This window comes from Oryctolagus cuniculus, chromosome 9 (assembly GCF_964237555.1).
Source record: "Oryctolagus cuniculus chromosome 9, mOryCun1.1, whole genome shotgun sequence".
Lineage (NCBI taxonomy): Eukaryota > Metazoa > Chordata > Mammalia > Lagomorpha > Leporidae > Oryctolagus > Oryctolagus cuniculus.
The window spans coordinates 96081840-96105967 of record NC_091440.1 but is presented as its reverse complement, the minus strand read 5'-3'; the positions used below and the strand labels follow the sequence as shown (position 1 = coordinate 96105967).

Here is a 24128-nt window from a genome sequence, read left to right as displayed (position 1 = left end):
CTCTAGAATAACTTCATGATTTGATGTGGGACAATACACTTTGAATTGTCCCCATCTGTCTGCAGGGATCTGAGATGAACTGGGAGGGAAGTGAGCAGGGGAAGAAAAGTCTTCCTTTGAGTGACCAAATCCAAGCTCAGAGTGACCTTTGGGACCCTATTCTCCTGGAGGGAGCCCAGCCTTGGAGCAGGCACTGTCGTTCATCAGCAATTCAGTCTCTCCGGCATGGCTGCCAGTCACTAGCACCGCCTTGGCCACAGCCAGCTCTGCAGGCAGAGTGTGCACCTGCTGACAAAGCCCTGTGTTACAGTCCTAAGTCCCCATGGCTGGAATTGCTTATTAGCAGCAAAGAAAATTTCAAAATAAAACACGGTACAATCACTTACTTTACCAAAAGATTTATTTGAAACAGGTTTGTGTAGACATATACCAGTCAACAGGTTTGATCAAAGCCACAAATCACTAAATTCTCCAAAAACCTCTAAACATACAAGTAGATGCTCTTCATTTGTATTCACTCCAGGACAGAACCCAGCTCCACTAGAATGTGCTGCTGTAATTTAACAATCAGAGGACATTAATAGGACGTGAAAACGCTAACACTTCTAGAGGGAGGGAACAAAATCCCCACATGCCTCAGAAGCCTCACCGCTCTGCTGGGAGCCAATTAAATGTGCCCCACAGCCCGCTTCCCCCTGCATAACCAGATTAAAATCTCCCATCACAAACAATATTTAAGCAATCCAAGCACAGATGTGACAGGAGAGCACATGGCTCTGCTCACAGGAGAGAAAGACGCCACAAAGATGCTGCGTTCAAACGGCAACTGAGGGACCCGCAGGAACGACGCCCCGCCCCTGCAGCTGGCCCCACCAAAGCCCTGGCATTGCCCTTGATGGTCAGGGACGGGGTGTGTGTGCGGGTGCTGCAGGGGCGCAGCCTGGCTGGTCTCTGAGCTCTGCCATCACTGGAGACATGGGAAAGGGCACCAGAGAGGACAGCCAGAGTTGGCTTCAGTCCTTTCCATATGAGTTTGCTAGTGACAGATCCCAGACTTTCTTGGTGCGGAGATTTTTGTTTTAATTGACACAGAAGGAGCGCCTCTATTTATGGCGGTGCTTGTCGGAGGGCGAGGAACTCCATGAGCAGGAAGATGTTTGTTTTGTTTTGTGATTGGTGTAGTGTTGGCGGTTGGTATCTCAACTGGAACTGCACACTACACCATCTCTGGCAACACAACCGGATCCCACCCCTGGCCGCTCTGAGCCACGGCCAGTGCGTTCACAGCTGCTCTGGCGGCCTCTGCCTCTTTCCGGCCTCTTCTCTTCCGCACGGAAGAGCTCACCTATAAAAGGCTCGTGATAAGCTCTCTTGACCCCTAAGTTTCCTGGGCAGGGTTATTTGGATAGTGCTGTTCCTTCAACTTTCTTCTTCCTATTTCTGTCATAAATCAAAGCCACCTGACATTTTGTTCCTGACTTTTCAAACAAACACGTCTCCTTTCTGCAGCCAGGTCAGCGGCAGCGCCTGTGGGCTAATCGTGTGAGCCTGTTTTTCTTGGTCCGACGCCTGGGAGAAGGAGCAGAGCAGATATCTCAAAGGCAACCCGGGCCAGAGATTGTCATTTGACAATGAGCCAGGCCGGGTGCAAAAAGAATCAGTCTTTTGTTGGGAGAGCAGAGGTGTTCTGCCGAGGTCGGCGTCTATGGATCCCATGCGGGGCGGGGGTGAGCTCAGCTCTCTTTGCGGATCCCAGTTGTTTGTGGTTTCTGACCACTTAGGCTGATGTCAACTCAGTACCTTCGCTTCCCACTCGAGCCTGAGTCCCACATTCACAAATCACACCCAACACGCTGCGAGACAGCCAGAACCAGCAGGTATGGCAGGTATGAGATCAAACAAAGCAACTCATGGAGGTTGAAGGGGAATGAAAATGGGTAATGTTGGATGATTAGGGATGCGGAGGGGAAAAATAAATAAAGGAAGAACACATCAAGTTGAATATTCCTGGTCTACTCCTTCCATGCATACATAATAATGTCGTTACAGGGGTCTTCGGTCCCCACTCTATGACCCTTTGGAAATCCTTCTGTCCTTCAAGATGGAAAAAAGCCTTATTGGGAGGTTCACTGAACTCCCTCAAGGTAGTACTAAACAGGACAGATACCTGCCTTGAGCTAATGCAAAACCAACAATAAAACCAACTAGTGTGCACTTTTATTTATTTATTTTCAGCAGGGCAGCCTTAGTGAATGGCGCTCTCCAAGAGTGTATTTGGTAACTTAAGCGTTTGCATGAGGGACATGCCTGATGAATATGACAGGGGTGCCACCTTCGGGCTTCACCTAAACCCTCTGCCAAGTTACTGTTGCAGGCTCTGCTGAGCCGCGGTTTGCCTGCTCACATTTTTTTATGGATCCCAGGAGATGGAGGCTACATTTCAAATGCTGAAGCTAAATCACTCCTTGAATTACTTTGGGACAATGACCCTGAGCAGTAATTTAAACCGGGGCTGAAATGTGTGCACTGTTTTCACATGTTCAGAGCTAAAGACCTGCCTTCTCCCACAGCAGCATTTTGCAAACATTCTATTCAAGGTAGGGGCTGAGACATAAATCCCTGGGAACCAGCTGATCTGCTAGAAAACCTTGTGGTTCAGATAAACAAGATAAAGGGTCACTGCTACAACAAGTGGAGAACAGAGCTATAGCCTTCTTCCTAAAAAATTCACCTGAGTGTGTCCATCTGCATTTTCAAACATTAGCTCCCCAGATTCCCTGTCTTTCCATTATTCACTGCTTCTTGACAAGTTATTACTGGTTTTCACTGCCAGCTCCCTATAGCAAAACCCGAAGCCTTGTCAAGGAAAAGCAAACGTCAACACAGTTCTTGGCTGATCTCTGCTCCAACCCTGGCTCCCCTTTTACGATGAGTGTTAAAGCAACACCATCTCCTTTCTTTCTCCGAAGCACAGGTTTTGTATGCTACAATGATCTCCAAAAGTGGTCACTTGTTTCTCCATGTGAGTGTGTGTGTGTGCGTGTGCACCTGTTGGGTTGGGAGATGGGACCATGATGCCAAGCAGGCAGCCTGGGATACTCCACACAGAGACAGGACTCTGAGCAGCCACGGGTTCTAATGCCTTCTGCTCTCCCTCCTCCCTTTGCAGTCTGTCTTCTCACAGCTACCCTTGCGGGCATGGGTGCATGAGCGGTAGACTGAGAACTAAATTCACACGGTAGCAGGCCTCTCCCTGCTGTCAGCCATGCGGCCTCAACTGAGAGCCGACTGGCTACAGGCAGCACTGGTGGAAGCGTTGACCTGAGTGGTTCTGCCAGCTTAGGCTATCCATAGGCAGGCCCCTGAGTGCTGACCGAGCATGACCTACCAGCCTGTGAGGCAGACTGACAAGTCCCAGGTGGCATTTCCACTGAGCTGACAGCCAGGGCATGCAACCTGGTCCCATCCACCCGCTTCCCTGGGGAAGGGATTTGTGTGACATTCTGACCTCAATTTAAAGATAGGACAAGTGACACAGCCCCAAGTCGCGCTGGCTGAATATTCTATATCACACATAGTCACAGCTGTTCCTCCTCGAAACCCTATCTAGTCCCTGGCTATAAGAAAGCTTCATCACAGGGGAGGATAAATAGAAAGGCATGCCTCCGAAGAGTCTCTTCTCCCGTGTGCATATTTCATTATCTCAAAGACTGTTTAGTCTGCTTCTCCAAAGAAAAGGAAAATACACATAAATCCCAGAAAATGTGAACTGTGCTTTAACCAAGAAAATAAAACAAACAAACAAAAAACTCCAAACAGACACAAACATACAGTTTAATTCACAAACACGATTTGGAAGGCTGCAAGTTCCAGAAAGAGCTAAGTGTGTGACAGAAAACTCAGTTTTAAATCACTCTTTCCAAACAGGCTTAGATCCCAGATGAAACCACACATGAGGCGGGTCTTCACAAAGTTGATGAAAAATACTATTATGAAAAAAAAAAAAAAAGGATGCCTAGATTCAAGTCATTTGCACCAAAATAAATTTATCACTTGATTTTCTTCCATGGACTTCGTGAAGTTCCCACATAGTGAAAATGCCTAACACACAATCAATTCCCATGTTCATTTGCGCTCTGGGTTTTGACCATGATCTTCTGATGTGCAGGGAAGACACAAACCTTGGGGTGTTGTGTTACACCTCCAGGTACACTTTTTGTTGCAAACTTTCTGCACCGCAGTCCCTCACTGATTCAGCCTGCTGGCTGCTCTAGTGTTTAAACACCTCTTACGCACCTCTGGGGAAGGAAGGGCGATTTTCTGCGTCTCACCTGCAAGTTGTACTGCTGCACTTCCCCACCATCCCCTCCTGCACCCCAGCCACAGCACGAGATGCAAATCACATTCTAGCTGATTTCCAATGCCAAGACGTTGTGGAAGTTCTGAAAATAAAAGGGCTAGGAAGCAAAGTGCACTATTGTTTTATTTCCTAATTTAGCACAACCGTTCCCAGAGGAACTGTGCCATTTTAACCAGTAACAGCTGCCCAGAAGTATTTACTTTAAGCCATCCAAAAATCTGCCTTGGCAACCAAAGCAAAGAGGAGAGAACATGCCTGCAGGCGGGTCACTTATTAGGGCTCCAGGTGCTCACGTTCATGCCCGAAGGCATCCAGCTTCGATCCAAATTTAGAACAGGGGGCTGTGCAGCTGGGGAAGCCAGGGACTCAGCACACCGCTGCCTTGTCTCGGAACACAGGACACTGATACCCCAAAAGGTCCCCGGTCGATATTAAGAATGGGCATTCCCTTGAAATGGCTGGAATTCTCCTCCATGATGACTGCGAGTCAAGGTCTTGTTTGAGCTTCTACGCACAAGAAGCTGATGACAAGGATCTTCTGCAACTCAGGGCTTGACTTGAGGGGACATCTGGTGGAAACTGTCCTGGGCGCCCCTCCCTGGCTCTCCCCTGCCTTTCCTTCTCTTTCTGAATGTTCCTGGCCGCTCTCCATGTCTCGGATTTTCCCTTTGGGTTGCCTCATGCTCCACCCCAAAGCTACAGAGGGACAGGAGTGATCCACTGGTACAAGAAGGAGGCGCTCATTTCCCTACAGTGAAAATCCAAGATGTGATCTCAACTCCCACCAAACACATGCCTTCTAATGCAAGCGGCTGTCAAAGGCCTGGGGTCTGGAGCTTGGGCAATGGATCCTGGGGGTTCCTCCGCCACCTGACCGGAGACTTCCCAGCCAGAAGGGAGCAGGTAAACGTTTGGAATACAGGTGGAATAGCTGTTCCTCTTCCTTATATAGACCGAAAAGAGTGTTGGGAGAAGGGACTTCCGGCATCCCTAGGAGTCCGCAGTAGGACAGCGAGAGGTGCAGACGGGGCTGGTGGGCTGCAGCAGCCATGCACTGAGCACAGTGGCCAGCCACGCAGAAGGCCTGAGCATGGGGGGGCGCCTGCACAGCGGTGGTCGGGTGGTCGACGCTGGCAGGCACCTGGCGCGGGTGCACAGGCACGGGTCGCCGGTCTGCCCACCCGCGACTGTAGCTGAGCGTCGAATAAATGTTCTCTGATTTACCACCCCAAGATAGGCTTTTCGTGATTTCACCGCCATCAGGAAGTTCATGCCAACTCCATACACACAAAACAGGACGCAAGGCGCCAGTGTCAGCCGTCCAGGGTGACCTTTGCAGGCGGCCTGGCTGACGTCATCTGTGAGGGACCCAACAGGAAGCGGGCGCGCCCGCCGAAGTCACACGAGATGGGTCTCTCACGCAACATAAAACCGCCTTCCTGTTCTCTCGCAACTAGTCCTGGGGTTTAGCTATTGGTGAAACATAATGTTTTTAATTTCACACCTCACAGAGCACAGCGGAATGCTTCATAACAATGTAAACAGAAGTCCGGCCAAGCACTGCAGACAGACGGGGAGGGAACGAAATGGCTTCCCCAGCGGGCTCTACTCCGGGTGTGCGAGGGGATATATAACTAACCAACTGGTTGGCTAAGGCCACAGAAATGTGTGTCCGGTGTTTTCGGCGGCTGCCGCCTGTCTCTTCTGCCCAAGACGTGTTAACACCGGGTGCAACCAACCGAGTGTGTCTCCTCGGATCCGTCGGGAGAACGCGCATCTTACTTCTTCCTCGCTTTCTTCTTGGTGGTGTCGTACGCACGGACTATTTCTTCCTGAGTAACAGCTCCGTGCTCTTCTTGAGAAAAGGCGTAGCCATCTGCAAGAGCAGCACACGGGAAGGGCTGGTTAGCTGAAGCTGTTAGCAGGGCAGGTTCTGAGGGGTAGGTCTCCTCCAAGGGGGCTTGCAAAAGTTTCTGCAACTTTGGGTTGGAAAGATGAGCTCAGGGGCTGGTGCTGTGGCCTGGAGGTTAAGCCGCTGCCTGTGCCGCCAGAGTTCCATATGGGCGCTACCAGTTTGAGTCCCGCTGCTCCACTTCTGATGCAGCTCCCTGCTAATGCGCCTGGGAAAGCAGCAGAAGATGGCCCAAGTGCTTGTCCCCTCCCTCCCCACGTGGGAGACACGGATGGAGTTCCTGGCTCCTGGCTTTGGCCTGGCCCAGTCCTGGCCACTGCAGCCATTTAGGGAGTGAACCAATGGAAGGAAGATCTCTTTCTCCCTCTCTGTCATTCTGCCTTTCAAATAAATAAATCTTAAAAAAAAAAAAAGTAGGTTTATTTTGGTGCAAAAAATTTCAAAATCTATACATGGAATTGAATTCATATATGCATTTTCCATAAGGATTTTGAAGACTTTTCATATATGATTTAGGAAATTTTAAAGTTAGTTATTTAATTTTATTTGAAAGGCATAGAGACAGAGATCTCCCACATGCTGACCCACTCACTTCCCAAAACCCACAACAGCCAGGGCTGGGTCAGGCCAGCGTCAGGAGCCAGGAGTACCGTCTAGGTCTTCCATGTGTGTGGCACAGACCCAACACTTGAATCATCTCCTGCTGCCTCCCAGGTGCGAGGCAGAGAGGCAGAGAGCGAAGCTGGAACTCCACGCAGACACTTGGGCATAGGATGTGGGCACCCCAGGCTGTCGCTTACCTATTGTGCCAAATGCCCACTCGCCCATTTCAAACATTCTTTTTTTGCACCAAAATAAATGTACCACTTTGCAGAAACTTTTGTCAGTTTCTCTCACACTTATGAGGGGCATGGTGGAGCTTGGTGTGGGCAGCAGTGGTCACTGGCCTTGGGCTCTTTGTTCCACGGCCAATCAAGAGAAATGCCTTGTTCTGCCTGCTGCTGCCGGCTGCCCAGCGAATTTATGATGCTGTAAACTTGCCAGGGAAAACACACACGACGCTACCAGTGAAAGCTGGCAAAGAGCACGTGAGGCTTGGACGTTCTTGTTTTTAAATTGGCTTGATTAAAACTGGTCCTAAGTAACTGAAGTGAGTTTATTTCCAGATAAAGAGAAAGATCACACAACCAAATCAAGAGGAATTGAATGTTTGACTCTGTAGCCACAGGAAGAATGGTTCTTATAATCAGCTCATAAACTAACAATAAGTAACAGTCAACACTTATTAGATGCTATGCGTATGACTACATCTGTCTACAAACAGCTCTTTTAATCCTCTCAGCAACGCTAGTAGATACATGAACATCGTCTTCCCACTTCACAGATGGGAAAACTGCGGCTTAGACATTTTTTATTACTAGCCTAAGGTCACAGATCAAGATAGGGTGGCAGAACTGGGAAGCAAACCCTCAGTAGAATGAGTGAGAAACCCATGTTGTTCTGCGTCTCCAGGTTTAAAGTGACTTAGGGGTCATAAACCCAAGGCAGGTCTTTGCTTCCGCTGGCTCCTCACATGGAAAGACTCTTGGAAAGACTCTCCCTGGGGCTAACCCTTCCGTGTCAGGGGAGAGGGCCTGCAGTTCTATTAGCCATTCTGGTTAAAAGCAACACTGAAAAGCCTGGCAGTGGTGACTCCCACTCTGGCAGGTTCACGGTTTATCAAGGGAGCTGTTATGCACACTCCTGATACACACTTTAAAAGGAGAGAAAGAAACCAGGATTCATGCCCAGGTGTCAGCTCCTGGATTGCTGGTTGATTTCCCCAGATACCTGGCTTCAAGAGTCAAGCTGCTGGCGTGTTTGGAGACACACAGCGTGTGCCTGTACACAAGGACCCAGACACACACGGTGCTGAGGCACAGAGACACACAGTAGCAGGGTGGGGATGCAGGGGGGGAGGAGACTTCAGGAGATGCTCAGGCTGCTCCCTGCACTTGCTGGGCTGGCCTCCCTGCTCCTCAGGACAGTAGCTCTCCAGCCACCTCCCGAGAAAACCCGAAGGCTGGGGTGGGCCGCCCTGGGAGGCAAGGGCTCGTCTGCAGAGGTGGCCTGGGGTCAGCTGAGGACAGAGGGGCTCAGCAGCAGGGAGGAGGGCCCAGACCCAGGAGGCCAGGGGTGGGAGAGAGAAGGGGCCAGAGCGAAGGCAGAGTGAGCCAAGACAGAGAGGAATCTTCCACAGGCGCTCCACTCGTAACCAACCAACCCACAAACCAGAAAAATCCCATCACGTGGCAGCCAGGCTGAGGCAGCTCCCAGAGCAGTGTTCCCAGGTGGCTTGGGCACAAGAGCAGGAGGTCCCGGCGCAGGAAGGCAGAAGCCAGCCTGGACAGGGCGGCTCCTGCGGGGGCCGGATGTGCTTGCTCAGCTGCTCCAGCCAGAGCCGCAGCCGATGCACTTAAACTTCCTTACGCTGGCTCTGCTTTGATGCTCCTGGCTTGACGGTCTTCCCAGGGCCCGCTCCTGAGCGGCAAATGCTGCCTCTCACCTCTGCTCCCTAACAGCGTTGTTTTTTTGCCATGTTGCCTGTTCAGAGGGCACCGGGCACGGGAAAGCACCACTGCTCAGCTCCAGAGCGGCTGCTCCCAGCCTCCCGCCTCTGCCCAGAGTGCCCTGGCCCAGCCCACACAAGGTGCTCTTTGTGAGGCCTTTTTACTTCAGTCCAGGAGGAGACCGTGTTCCCTGGGATGTTTCAAAGCAAGATTCAGCAAACACCACTGTCTGCCCTGAGAACAAGGCTGCGCACTGTGCTCGACTTAGACAGCTTTCGCTCTCAGCGTTTGAAAAAGGAACATTTCTACCAAACATCTCATGGATTCTGAGGTGGCCACGTCTGGATAGGACGACCTGCGGGAGGGGCAGTCCGGCCTCTGATGCCAGAGCTGCTCCTGGGTCCGACAGAGGGGGTTCGGATCACCAGTGCCAGCTGTGCAAGGACACTGACACTGGCAGGCAGGTGTCCTGAGCTCCCCACCCGAACACCACTTTGGTACTTCAGAGGCTGAAGCACTGGCCATGTGACTTTGGATACCTTAAGCTCTCCGGCTGTTGGTTTCTGTAGAAAGAAACAGGCTGGTCCAGGAGAAGGCCAAGTTCTCCCGCAGCTCCAGCCTGACTGCAGCCCCCGGGCACCTCCTAGGCTAACCACACCCAGGCTGCAAAGTCTTGTCCCGCTGACTGCTACTGTGCACCGTGCACCCAAGGGAAGGGCCTCTAGCCATGTCAGGAGAGAAGGGAGCCCGTCTCAACTGTCAGTCCAAATAGAACAATTGCAGATCAGTCCAGGACCCCTATGAGTCCCCAAACCCACAGATGCTCAAGTGCCCCACATAAACTGGAGTCGCCTTCGCACACAATCTATGAACACCAATACTTGCAATACCTCTAGACCTATCACGCCTAGTACAATGTGAATGGTTGCTATAGTATATGGGTTAGGGAAGAATGAAAGAAACAGTCTTTATGCATTCACTATGACGCACTTTTTTCTTTGAGTGGTTTCGATCTGCAGTTGACTGAATCCATGGGTGCAGGACCCAGTGCTATGGAACCCCAGGGCATGGATGTGGAGAGGGGCCTGCTCTGCCTGTCTTTTTTGGCATCTTTGGGGGGTGGAATGAAGAGGACTTCTTGAAACCTTAAAATAAACATTGCTCCCTTTCTCCTTGTATCTCCCTAATAAACACATTTATTTAAAAAATGTAAAGGGGTGGGCATTTAGCCAAGCAGGTAAGATGGCAGTGGAGATGTCTATGTCCCGTGCTGGAGCACCTGGGTTTGGCACCTGGCTCTGGCTCCAGCTTCTTACTAACGTACACCCTGGGAAGTAGCCACGGCTCAAGGGATTGGGTTCTTGCAATGCACATGGCAGACCAGGGTTGTGTTCCTGGCTCCCAGCTTTGGTCCCAGACCAGTCCTGCCTGTTGTGGGCATTTGGGGAATAAACCAGCAGGCAGAAAAATCTCTCTCTGTCTGTCTGCCTCTCTCTCTTCTTAAATGAAAAAATAAATAAATCTTTAAAAAGGAATGAAAGGTAGGTGGCCTCATGGGTTTAACCTGGGGGTGGCGGGGGAGTCCTCCCTGGTTCAGACAAAATATTTCCTTTCAGAAGCAGGCCCAGTGCAGGTGAGGCTGTCACAGGAGATATTCTAGTGGAACAACAGGCACCAGGACCTCGCCACTGCCCTCCACCTGCCCAGCCTCGGCCCCAGGCTGACACAGACGCACGGTCGGCTCCCTAGGCCCTGCCTGATGAACATTTAACTGCCTCTGCGTCCAGTCGGAGGGTTCAGGGGGAGCCTCTGGCTCTTCCCATTTCCCACGTTCATTCGTCTTCCAGGAGGTCCTGACAGCCAGAACGTCACCACGGGGGCCTGCACTTGGCCCATGGGCTTCCTCAGTACCCAGGCTGGGGACAGTCAGAGAGGCAGAGGGAGATGGGAGGGGAGGGGGTCTCATAGTTAGATGGCAGTGGAGGGGTAGGACATTCAGTGAAGGTTATGACATCGTGTCTTTCCCCTCCCCCATGCCACCCCCATTTTTCTAGAATGAGCCTCTCCTTAAGCAGCAGCCCCTTGAACCTGGGTTCTAATAGCACCTTAATGGAAGTAGCAGTTTGCTGTCTGGACAAAGCTTCCTGCAGCCATGGGAATGAGCATGTGTAGGAAGCGTGGATCAGATTCGAGCCGCGGTGGCTCCCGGGGAGCTGAAAGCACTGCCAAGATCAGGGTTTTTCACTCCCAGGTCCTGCTTTGTGCCCCTCAGTGGAGTCAGTGGGGAGGACTACAGGACAGGAAGTGGGCCGGGCCCCGCCACGGAGCTGCCCCCCCCATACAGATGTTCTATGTGGGCTGGTGTGGCGATGGAGTGCGCGGCTGAAAGATGAGAAAGTCTGCAAATAACCTGCTGATGGGAGCTCCATGACCTGGACAGTGGGGCACGTGGGGTACGGCAGAGATGGGGGGACCCAGAGATGCTGAGGGGCTCTGCCTGGGAAGGCAGCCTGGATTGCCCCCCGCCCTGGGAGCCCATGGAGCTCCCAAGCAGATGGACGCTCACGGCTGCTCACTGTCCAGCCCGGTGACCAGGTTTGTGGGTGCTGGGTAGGGTAATGGGACAGCCTGCGGATTTTCCGCTTGGGATTGTCATGATAGCAATGAATATGCTAACACTAAACAAACAAAACAGTTCACATGGCTGGCCCTGGGAGCAATAATTTCAAAGCAATATCAGTTCAAAAATATCCTTAACAAACTCCTTTGGGGAGGCTGCGAGAAGGACTGTCACCGTTTCAGGGTTTTCAGTTGCAGGATTTTGTCATTCATGCCATTTGAGTGGAAAGAACCTATGTCAGGCTGCTCCTGCCTGGGGCCAAACACAGGAGCCCCCACTTCCAGAAGTGTGTCTCCCGCTAGGCAGCTGCTGTCCCTGTCCCTACGAGCACTGCCCTCGTGGCCTGGGCACTGCCTGCCCTCCCCCGCCCTGTGTCAGCTACTTACGGGGGACGCTCTGGGAGACAGAGCTGCCTCGGAACAGGGTGGGGGGCGTCTTCCTGCTCAGCCTCTTTATCAGACGGTCGCGTTCATTCATCCTGCAGGGAAAGCAAACACAGTCAGTCTCCAGGTTCACCCCAACACGACTTAAAGAGGCTTGATAAAGAATCTCAGGTTGTAAATTTAGAGAGAAAGGCGCAGGTTTGGGGGAGGGCTGCCCACAGCCAGGAAGGGGTTCCTGTTTCTCAAGTGGACCCAGTATTTACAGTAGATGCTATCGCAGCCTGTTGAGTATACAGCTTCCTCTTCTAAAGGGCACCCTGGAGCTGGCATTGTGGTGCGGTGGGTTAGGCTGCTGCCTGCCTCACCGGCATCCCATATCAAAGCACCAACTGGGGGCTGGCGTTATAGCACAGTGAGTTAAGCCGCTGCCTGAGACAGTGTCCCATATGGCTGCTGGCTGGAGTCCCAGTTGCTCCACTTCCAATCCAGCTCCCTGCTAATTTGCCTGGGAAAGCGGTAGAAGGTGGCCCAAGTGATTAGGTCCCTGCACCCTTATGGGAGCCCTGGGTGAAGCTCCTGGCTCTTTGCTTCAGCCTGGCCCAGCCCCAGCTGTTACAGCCGTATGAAGAGTGAACCGGCAGATGGAAGATCTCTCTCTCTCTCTCTCTCTGTAACTCTGCCTTTCAAATAAATAAACAAATCTTTTGAAATAAATAAATAGCTGGCATCCTGTTTTCAGCCCCTCCTGTCCCCAGTACCTCTGAGCAGCCTTCCTCCCACTGATGGGTCACAGTCATGCCAGGCACAACCCGGGCTGCTCACACCCCTGAGAGTAGTGATCTGTGTCCAAGGTAAATGCGCCCAAGCCTCACTCCTACCTGCAGCCAGTGACACCAGGCAGGGTAAGAGAGCACTACACACACATCTCAGGTTCCCAGATCTGGTGTTTATTTTGAACCAGCATGAAAATCAAGGCGAGTGTTCATCTAAGACCCAAGGATGTGGAGCCCTGAATGTTCCCTCTGTGGCTGCCACTGCTGTGAGGTACCATGGGGCTGTCCTGGAGGACTGGGTGGGGGTGGGGGACTGCTGTTTATCCTATGAGCCGGCAGGGAGTGCCTGAAGGGTGCTGGGATTTTCTTGCTGGTCTGCAGAGTTTGCTGATGCCCTCTGTTAAGCCTGAATCCTGTGCGTCTCTCTCCCTGTCCCACCCCCAACTCAGACGCAGAAATCCTTAACCCTGGTGCTGCAGACCGGGCTGTACTTGGAGGCAGGGTCTGAAAAAGTGTGACTAAGGTTAAAAATGAGGCCGTCGCGCTGGGCCTGATTCCTGGATGGCTGAATTCCCTACAGGCAGAGGAGAGGAGGACGTAGATGCGCACATGCAGAAGGAAGACGGCGAGTCCACACCCGTGTGTGCAAATGCCCACAAGCTGCAGAACACAGCTGGGGCCGAGAAGAGGGAACTAGCGGCTCGCTGTGCTGATGTCCTTCAGCTCACACCTTCAGAGAGGCCGGACCAAGGTACTGCAGCCTCGCACTCCCAGAGCGGAGCTGCTTGCTAACTCAGCCTCAGTGGGGGTATTAGGTCTTCTTCTGTGATGGAAAGAAAGGAGGTTGCCTGGTTGTAACAAACACTTCAGACCTTAAAAAACTATATAACTCTTGGGGCTGGCGCTGTGGCTTAGCAGGTAAAGCCCTGGCCTACAGCACCCGCGTCCCATATGGGCTCTGGTTTGAGTCTTGGCTGCTCCTCTTCCGATCCAGCTCTCTGCTATGGCCTGGGAAAGCAGTAGAAGATGGCCCAAGTCCTTGGGCCCCTGCACCCATGTGGGAAGACCCAGAGAAGGCTCCTGGTCCTGGCTTTGAATCGGTGCAGCTCCGGCTGTTGTGGCCAATTGGGGAGTGAACCAGATGGAAGACCTCTCTCTCTCTCTCTCTCTCTCTGCCTCTCCTTCTCTCGCTGTATAACTCTGACTTCCAAATAAATAAACAAATCTTAAAAAAAAATATACAACTCCAAGTATAGAGCCCCTCATACTCCTCTCTGATCCTATCCTTGTCCTTCCTATTAAAAAAGCTACAAATAATCTACCAGTCCTGTGCATCAATAGTGCCATTGATTTTATGCTTCCAGTGATTGCGTGTTTTCTTTGCTCATTATTTTTTTCCACTTCTTTTGTCTACTGGTTTCCACTTCTTTTGACTACTGGTTTTGAAGACTACATTCTTATTTTTGTGTTCACCCTTAAGTCTCTAACCTGCATATCTGAGAAAACCAAAAGTTTTCTGAGCTCACTGTTTGAGAACTGAGAAGGTTTTAGAACCCCCAGTTGATTTCTCCATTGCTTTTTGTCATCGGCATTGAAGCTTGCCTAGTTCTGCTGTCATTTTTTTCCTCCCAGTTGTTCTTATAACAATTCCCCCGGAGCCTGACATATTGTAGTCTCGTCATAACACACCTACGACGAGGCCCAGAGTTGTTCTCGTACCCTGTTTGGCTGCTCGGGCCTGGGAAACTGCAATAACTCAAAGGTCTGCTCATTTTCATGTACTCAGAATGCCACAAATACTCCCTCCCTCGTTCTCTCTGTTTGCTTGTTCCGGAGCTTCTATTAGATGGATCAACCTCATTCTGTCTTTCACATCCCCAAATCTCCTCCACGCTCTCCAACTCCTTCTTCCTTCAGCTTTATTCAAATCTCTTTAAAACTGTCCAATGTCGTAATTTAAATTTCTGACCTTTTCATGTCTACACATTTTTTTCTACCAAATCCACCTGGCCTTACACACTATTCTTCTCTTGCCTTTTGATTTCTGGGTTTTCTTTCCTCAGTGTGTGACAGGCTCTTTCCGACTCTCCCTGCATCTCCAGGTCTCACTGAGCTAATTTTCCCAGCCGTGGGACTGAATGCTCTCCTTTATTGGGGTTCCTTTACCACGTGTGCCCCAGTCCTTCAGAATGACTTTTCCTTGGCTGTGTCAGGGCTGCGTGGGTCACATCAACGTCTATATCGATAGTTCTGGCATTGACGCTCATCTCAAATCGGACCTCAAACGTTCAGCGTGGGCCTCCAGTTTCTAGTGGGTCGTTCTTTCTTCGACCCATTTTCCTGGTCGCATAGCATGATGTGTGACTTCTTTGTCAGTCTAGCGAGTACAAATATTCTAGTTTCTGTTGTACTGAAGTGGCAGCTCTACAGAAAGGTGCTCTTCTAGGCACAAGGTCCATCGTATGTCACAGAGACCTGAGGTCTTTTATTCTCTCCCCGTGTTAGCCCCTGAGCCTCCTGCCTTTGAGTCCATTCGGAGGTCTCATATCCCCAGGCAGTGTCCTCTGACCCTGCTAGCCTCGATGCCGCTCTGTTTCTAGTACCTGGACTTCTTTCTGAGTGCTATTATGTGTTGAAAGTCTGCCTTTGTTTATATTTCACCCAGAACTTGCATGTGTTTGAGAAGGTTTTTCTGAGTTAGCTCAGCCCACTCTATTTTTTTTCTTTTTTTATTTTTGACAGGCAGAGTGGACAGTGAGAGAGAGAGAGACAGAGAGAAAGGTCTTCCTTTGCCGTTGGTTCACCCTCCAATGGCTGCTGAGGCCGGCGCGCTGTGACTGGCACACCGCGCTGATGGGAAGCCAGGAACCAGGCACTTCTCCTGGTCTCCCATGTGGGTACAGGGCCCAAGCACTTGGGCCATCCTCCACTGCACTCCCGGGCCACAGCAGAGAGCTGGAATGGAAGAGGAGCAACCGGGACAGAATCCAGTGCCCCGACGGGGATTAGAACCCGGTGTGCCGGCGCCACAGGCAGAGGATTAGCCTATTGAGCTGTGGCGCCGGCCTCAGCCCACTCTATTGATGCTATCTGGTTTCCATACGTAATCTGTATTCCCCCAACCCAGCTACTAGAACACACCATAGCTGTCCTTAGGAACAATCTTTTCCTACAGTCTTTTAAAGTACCCATGATATGACAAAGCCTTAGGTTATGAAAAGAGCCTGAGAGATTATAACTTTGTGCTGCGCTGGAGGTATCAGATGCACTGGCTTCTTCGTGGACTCCAGTGTTGAAACGCTGGGGAACACTGTTTTCCCAATTTACTTTTCTTCTTTAGGGGAGAAAGGATCATTGTGAGTGGAGATTACTAAAATTTCTCACGAACCATAATGTTGGAAAAGTTCAAGAAAGAAAGGGGTAGAAACTGGGATGACAACATGTATGGTATTATATCATCTTGTGTATCATTTGGAGGTTACCTGCTCACAAAGACGAGGGGAAAAAGAGGAAGAAAAGACACCAGGTGTTTGCTTTGGCTAATTCTGAATAATCAGAAAATAAAAAGGAGCACAAATTAACACAGGGAAGGATGATTTAAATCTATGGGATTTTTTTTAAGACAGAATTTTCAGGGTGGGTTTCTGGCCTAGCAGTGAAGCCACGCACGGGGACACCAGTCCCCATTTTGGTTCGGGCTCCAGCTCTGCTCTCAATTATGACTTCACCCTAATGCGCACCCTGGGAGGCAGCAGGCAACAGCTGAAGAAGCTAGTTTCCTGCCATCTGTGCGGAGACCTGGATTGTCCCAGATCCCAGCTATGGCCCTGGCCCAGTCCTAAACGTTGCAGGCATTTGGGGAGTGAACCAAAAAACTTCATCTCTGTTTCTCTTCCTCAAAAACATTTTTTTTTAAAAAAAGAGAGAATTCTCAACAAAATACTAGGAAAACAAGGTCAACAGCACATTAGAAGGATTATATTCTATAACCAAACAAGATGATTTATCCCAGAATGCAAGGAAAGTTCGACATAAGAAAATCAATCAGTATAATGCATCACTTTAGTAGGAGAGAAAAATATCATACGGTCACCTTAATCAATGAAGAAAAGCATTTGACAAAATCAAATACTCCTTCATGATAAAAACAACCAGCAAAGTAAGAATATAAGGAAAATCCTTAAGATGCTAAGGGGGCCGGCACTGCGGCTCACTAGGCTAATCCTCCACCTACGGCGCCAGCACCTCGGGTTCTAGTCCCGGTTGGGATGCCGGTTCTGTCCAGGTTGCTCCTCTTCCAGTCCAGCTCTCTGCTGTGGCCCGGGAGTGCACTGGAGGATGGCCCAAGTTCTTGGGCCCTGCACCCACATGGGAGACCAGGAGGAAGCACCTGGCTCCTGGCTTTGGATTGGTGCAGCGCGCCGGCCGCAGCATGCCGGCTGTAGCGGTCACTTGGGGGGTGAACCAACAGTAAAGGAAGACCTTTCTCTCTGTCTCTCTCTCTCTAACTCTGCCTGTCAAAAAAAAAAAAAAAAAAAAAAAAAAAAGATGCTAAGGGGCATTTATGACAAACCCACAGCTAGCATCATACTCAGTGATGAAAGACTGAAAGCTATCTTTGATGAGCAAGAACAAGACAAGGATGCCTACTTTCTCCACTTCTGTTCAGTCAATTTATTTGGAGTTCTAACCAAGATAAGTAGGCAAGGAAAATAAAAGACATCCACATATAGGAGAAGGAAGTAAAATTATTTCAATTTGTAGATGACAGGATTTTAAGAACACTTTGCTTATTTAAAGGGTGAGCATTGTGGTACAGCAGGTCAAGCCACTGCTTGGGATGCCTGTACTGCATCTGGAGTGCCTGGGATTGAGTCCCACCTCTGCTTCTGATCCAGCTTCCTGTTAATGTACCTGGGAGATAGCAGATGATGGCCCAAGTACTTGTATTCCTGCAACCATGTGAAAGACCCAGATGGAGTTCCTGGCTTCTGGCTTTGCCCTGATCTAGTCCCTATGGGCTAGTCCCTATGGGCAGTTGGGAAGTGAAGCAGTGGATGGAACACCTCTCCGTGTTTTTATGTCTCTTTCTCTCCCATTCTTTCAAGTGGATGAAAATAAATATTTTTTAAAATAAAACAATCATTTTATATTCCACAAATGTACACATTTATGATTTTTTAATTAAATAACATTGAGGCAAAAACCTAAGCATTAAAGCCACATATATTTTAGAAAAAAGTATAGAGCTGGGGTAAATTTTTATTCCTTTGGATCTGAAAATGTTTTCTTAGCATCTAAAACACAAGAAAAAAGTAGATAAATTGGATTTCATTATAAGTAAAACCTTTTGTGTATTAAAGGAGATTATCAGAGAATGAAAAGACAACCAAAATTGGGAGAAAATATTTGCAAATCATATCTGATAAGAATCTAGTACCGAGAATATATAAATTACCCTTACAACTCAACAGCAACAAGACAAAAATCCAATTAAAAAATGGGCAAAAGAGTTGAACTGATATTTATCCAAAGAAGATACATAATAAACACATGGAAAGATACCAACAGCATTGGTTATTAGGAAAATGCAAATCAAAACCACAGTGTAATACCTCATAACCACTTACCAGTATGGCTATTTAAAAACCCCAAACCAAACCAATCAAAAAGAATCCAGAAAATGACAAGTGCTGGAGAGGATATGGAGAAACTGGAAGCTTCTTAACTTCCAGGAGGGGACTGTTCAATGGCGCAGCCCCTCTGTCTAAGTAAGTTAAACACATCATTACCTACTACCCAGTAATGCCACTCCTCAGCATATACCCCCAAACTGAAAATGGACTCAAACAGATATTTGTACAACAAAATCCATGGCAACACTGCTCATAAAAGACACAAAGTGGAAATAACCCAAATGTCCACCAATAGAAGAAAGCATTAAAAAATATATTCCACACAATCTGATATTACTCAGCCATAATAATTCGATACCGATACATGTTACAATATGGATAAACTATGAAAATATAACACTACATCACGGAAGTCCAACCAAAAAGCTGCCTACTAATCACTGTAGGAAGTCCAAACAGGCAAATTCATAGAGGCAGAAAGCAGCTAAGTGTCTGCCACGGACTGGAGGACAGGAAGGTGAGGAAGGGGAACAAGGAGTGACTGACAGAAGCAAAACGGGGTTCCCTCTGGGGAGGTGAAGGTGTTCTGGAACTGGGAAGGAATTCTGATTGTAAAACATTGTAACATGTGACAAAAGCCCTTGAAGTGTGCATTTTAAGATGCACAATTAAGAAAAAAAAAGGATTTTATTTATGAGAGAGAGAGAGATCCATCCAGTTAGCTGGTTCTCTTCCCAAATGCCGGCAAAAGCTAGGACTGGGCGGGGGCTGAAATCAGGAGCTAGGAGCTCGATGCAGGTTTCCCATGGGGGTGGCAGCGACCCAAGTATTTGAGCATCACCTGCTGCCTCCCAGACTGCACAGTAGCAGGAGGCTGGAGTCAGGAGCTAGGTATGGCACCTAGGCACTCTGATATGCTACCTTAATAGGTATCTTGACCACTAACCAAATGCCTGCTCTGTGAATTTTATGCTATGTGAATTTTACCCAATTTTTTTAAAGGAGAAGATTCAGTTGAAAAACTAAAGAGGGAGGAAGGTGTTTGGCATAGCTGCTAAGACACCTGTGTCCCGTAGTGGAGTACCTGGGGTGCATGGCTACCCTCCAGTGCCTGACTCCATATTCCCGCAAATGCAGACCTGGAAGGGAGTAGTGATGGCTCTAAGAGTTGAGTTCTGACACCCACATAAGAGGCCTGGATTGAGTTCACTGGATTCGGGGAATGAACTGGTGGATAAGAACTCTGTGCATCATTTCTTTGCCTCCCAAATTCTATTTTTTTTTTAAAGAGGAGGAATGGGTCCTAAATCAAGACAAATCCTCTCCAATCACCCGAATTGCTGGTAACAATGTCATCTTCATAATTTATTTCTCCAGTGTTGGGAGGATGTTGGAGTCAAAGTGTTTTCTTCCCCCCTGTCCCCCCCCCACCCCCCACCCCCCCGCTTGCTGGCTTAAGCAAGTAGCTAGCTGGGATCTATGATATCAGAGGTGTCATGTAAACGAAAATTCACCAGTCTTGGTGCCTCCCTGATAATGACCCTGAAACCTGATGTCACACTGGTCCTTACAAACAGGCTCTTTTTATAAGCTGATGTAACCTAAAGGAGGAGTTATATCCTTGTCATAGAAAATAAGACATGAGAATTAACTGTACAACTTATTTTCAAACAGCACTATACTTTGTGCATCTGTGTGGGTACAACTGTTGAAATCTTTACTTAGTATGGAGCTGGTCTTCTGTATATAAAGTTAATTAAAAACAAATCTTAATGAAGAATGGGATGGGAGAGGGCGTAGGAGGTGGGATGGGAGTGGGGGTGGGAAGGTGGGTATGGGGGGAAGAACCACTATATTCCTAAAGCTATACCTTTAAAAATTGTATTCATTAAATAAAAAGTTTTCTTAAAAGGAAAGAAAAGAAGCAGCCTTAGGAAGGAGTGGAGGAGTGAGAAGGTTTGTGTTGGGGAAAAATAAACTCTTATTTCCACATTTCTGTTAGGAAGCAAAGCCTGCAAAAAAATCACACATGTAACTGCTACAGAGCAGGCTCAAGGAGTATCTAGCAAAGAATGGCAAATCTGAGCTTTAGCCCCTGTCTGCGATTCCTTTAACTGATAGGGATCACAGCTGACTCCACAACAAAGCCAAAACAAATAGGTATTCCTGGAAACTTATTTTTAAATTAGCTGCTGAACAGTCCTCAAAATATAGATGTGACAGGTCTTTCAAGAAATAAGCTAGCCCAAAGCTCCCTTCCTTCGGGAAAGGCCCAACATCCACCAAGCCGCTAGGCTGTTGAAATTCCAACTTGTTTTTAAGGATCCTTAAAGAATGGCATTTTACAGCCTCAATTGGTCACTTATTTTACTCATTAAAATCCGAACGTTAGGAAAGGAGAACATTTGGATTCAAGTGTATTTCAGGCCTAACTGGACTTCTGTAGTCAAAAGCCCAACCTTGGTCAAACAGACTTGTGTAATGGGGAAAACTATAGACTTTCCTGCTTACTGCAGTCAGTAAGAGTTACACCTATTGCATATACACCAGAACTGGAAACCCTGCAGGTATCCTATTCTATTAGATGGTAGTAAATGATTCTCTTTCGCTCTTCTTTGGTCTACATGCATCCCAATTTTCTTAAAGACTTATTTATTTGGAAGGCAGAATGAGAGAGAGAGAGAGAGAGAGAGAGAAAGAATGAGAAGGAGAATCTTCTATCCACTGGTTCACTCCCCAAATGGCTGCATTGGTTGATTGGAGCTGTGCCCATCCGAAGCCAGGAACCAGGAGCTTTTTCTGGGTCTCCCATACAGGTGCAGGGGCCAAAGGACTTTAGCTATCTTCCACTGCTTTCCCAGGCCATAGCAGAGACCTGGATCAGAAGTGGAGCAGCCAGGACTTGAACCAGTGCCCATATGGGATGCCAGCACTGCAGGCAGCGGCTTAACCTACTATGCCACAGCCCAGGCCACGATGCATTCCATTTTTAAAAACTTGACTTCCTGACCTCTCATTCACTGTTTATACAGCACCTACTGTGGCTGAGACCCGGTGCTAGAAACAAAGTTCCCTTCTGCCTTCAGTTTCTGCCTTTCTGAAGGTCAAGGTCTCCAAAGACCTTTATTGTGCAAATACCCTGATGCCAGGCAGTGAGTGCCCTACTGGAGACTGTGCTGGCTCAGCAGTGAGAGGGAGCAGTGAAGAACCGGAGAGGGGCTGGGAAGGCTTCCAGAGGAACTGGGAGTTGTGTCCTGAACAACGGCTGCTTCTCTGCTGATCATCCAGACACAAACACCGGAGGAAGAACAGGTTTAACGGGAACGATGATGAGTCTAGTTTGTTTGTTTGTTTGTTTGTTTTTTGACAGGCAGAGTTAGAGAGAGAGACAGAGAGAAAGGTCTTCCTTCTGTTGGTTCACCCCTCAAATGGCTGCAACAGCCGGCGCGCTGTGCAGATCCGAAGCCAGGAGCCAGGTGCTTCCTCCTGGTCTCCCATGCGGTGCAGGGCCCAAACACTTGGGTCATTCTCCACTGCCTTCCCGGGCCACAGCAGAGAGCTGGACTGGAAGAGGAGCAACCGGGACAGAATCCAGCACCCCAACTGGGACTAGAACCCAGGGTGCCGGTGCCGCAGGTGGAGGATTAGCCTAGTGAGCCACTGCACTGGCCGATGAGTCTAGTTTTAAACTAGAGGCCCTCACGCAGTCTCATAGGCTTCAGGAAGCCATGGGACTCTGGCGTCTGAAAAGAGGGACACGCTAAGGATGCTGCTTTGGGTTCAATGACAGAAATCCATGGAGACTCGGTAGAGTGAGGAGGAGGCACTGTGCCCGGTGATTGTGGGGAGACACCAATATTTCCTCTGCACAACCAACTACTAGAGGGCTTGGTCTCTTAGGCTGGAGCCAAGCCTTGTACTTTCCCTGAATTTCCCATGGTGCCTATCTTGGACTGAAACAGAGTACATGTTTAAATAGATAAAACTGCACTTACACTTTGTATTTACTGATAGGTGCTGTAACTCAGTTCTGTCTCCACAGCACGATGATGTCACTGTTTGTATTTGCATCTGCCCACAATGCTCAGCACTAATCTCAGGACACAGTGAGTTTTCTAACTGAGAAAAGTGACTGAGAAGATTTCTTCCGTGTGATTCTTTAGAAATTGACAGAACACGACCATCACCCCTGTTTCCTTCCAGGGAGAAGAGTTCGCACCAAGCTCTAGAAGATGTTGTGAGCAAAAGTATGTAGCTTCTTAGAGATGGGCACTGTTATTTTGCTAGGAAATTGCATTGTATGGAACAGGGGACGCAAAAATACAAGTACAAACAATGGGATGCTATCCTCTTCAATGGGATACTATCCTGTTCAATGGGATGCTATCCTGTTCTTTTGAATTCTCTAAATTATGTTTGATGAGTTAAAACAGTGTCTAATGTGGTTTTAAGTATGTAGAGAAAACACTTGTGACAATTACAAATAGGAGTGGAGAATGACAAGAGTTAATGTTTCTTATCTCACTCAAGTTGGTAAAATGACATCACCAATGGACTGTGATAAAGTATGAATGTACAATGTAATACCTAGAGCGACTTATAAAAAAAAGCTATACTAAGGATACACTCACAAGCACAATAGATAATCAAAGTAAAATTCTAAAAAATGCTCACATAATTCATAGAAAGGCAGCAAAAATGAAATGAAAGACAAATGAAATGAAAAGAAAAACAGAAAACAAAACATAAAATGCAGACTTAAGTCCCAACATATCAATAACACATTAAACTTAACAGGTATAACTGTGTCAATTAATACACAGACTGACAGAATTGATAAAAAAAAAAAAAAAGATCCAATTATGTGTTGTCTCTAAGAAACTTACTTCAGGGACTGGCACTGTGGCGCAGCGGGTTAAAGCCCAGTCATGCAGTGCCAACATCCTATATGGGTGCCAGTTGGAGTCCTGGCTGCTCCACTTCCCATCCAGCTCCCTGCTAATGTGCCTGGGAAAGCAGCAGAGGATGGCCCAAGTCCTTGAGCCGCTGCACCTAAGTGGAAGACCCAGAAGAAGCCCCTGGCATCTGGCTTCAGATCGGCTAAACTCCAGCCATTGCGGCTATTTGGGGAGTGAACCAGAGGATGGAAGACCTCTCTCTCTCTCTCTCTACCTTTCTCTGTAACTATTTTTCAAACAAATAAAATAAATTTTATCTAAAAAAAGAAACTTACTTCAAATCAATGATATAGGCATATAGAAAAAAGTTAGAAAAAGACCTTAATCAAAAGAAAACATGAGTAACTACAATAATATTAGATAAAGCAGAATTTAGAACAAAGAAAATTAGCAGATATTATATAATGTAGAAAAGGTCAATCTACTCAGAATCCATAGCAATCCTAAATATCTATGTGGCAAGCAACTAAGTGCAAAATATGTAAAGCCAAAACTGATAGCTTTGAGAGAAAAAAAATGGTGAAATCCACAATTACACAATGGATTCTTCATTCCTCGTTCGGCATGGCATACCACAGACAGAAAATCACCAAGGAAATTACACAATTAAAAGACATCATCAAGCAGGGGCTGGTGTCAGCATCTCAGCTAGGCACTGGTTTGAGACCCGGCTGCTCCAATTCTGATTCAGCTCCCTCCTAATGCCTCTGAGAAAGCAGTGGGAGATGGCCCGAGTCCTTGGGCCCCTGTACCCATGTGGGAGACCCAGAAGATGCTCTGGGCTTCTGGCTTTGGCCTGGCCCAGCCTGGTTGTTGCAGCCATCTGGGGAGTGAGCCAGCAAATGGAAGATCTTTCTCTTTCTCTCTCTGTCTGTCTATCCTTCTCTCTCTCTGTAACTCTGCCTTTCAGTTAAATCTAAAAAACAAGACACCATCA

The 24128-nt window shown here is 48.4% G+C and overlaps 1 protein-coding gene across 10 annotated transcripts in view; it reads right to left on the bottom strand.

Moving 5' to 3' along the window:
• Positions 1–382: 382 nt before the first annotated feature.
• ATP8A2 (ATPase phospholipid transporting 8A2) overlaps positions 383–24128 on the bottom strand; it is a 729626-nt gene continuing 705880 nt past the window's right edge. For all 10 annotated transcript variants that reach the window (XM_070049167.1, XM_051850719.2, XM_008259895.4 and 7 more), the window contains 2 exons: positions 11828–11919; positions 383–6236 (listed from right to left, as the gene is read on the bottom strand). In XM_070049167.1, coding sequence (XP_069905268.1) covers positions 6139–6236; positions 11828–11919 — 190 coding nt within the window. In that variant the 3' untranslated portion in view covers positions 383–6138. The remainder of the gene's footprint in view (positions 6237–11827; positions 11920–24128) is intronic.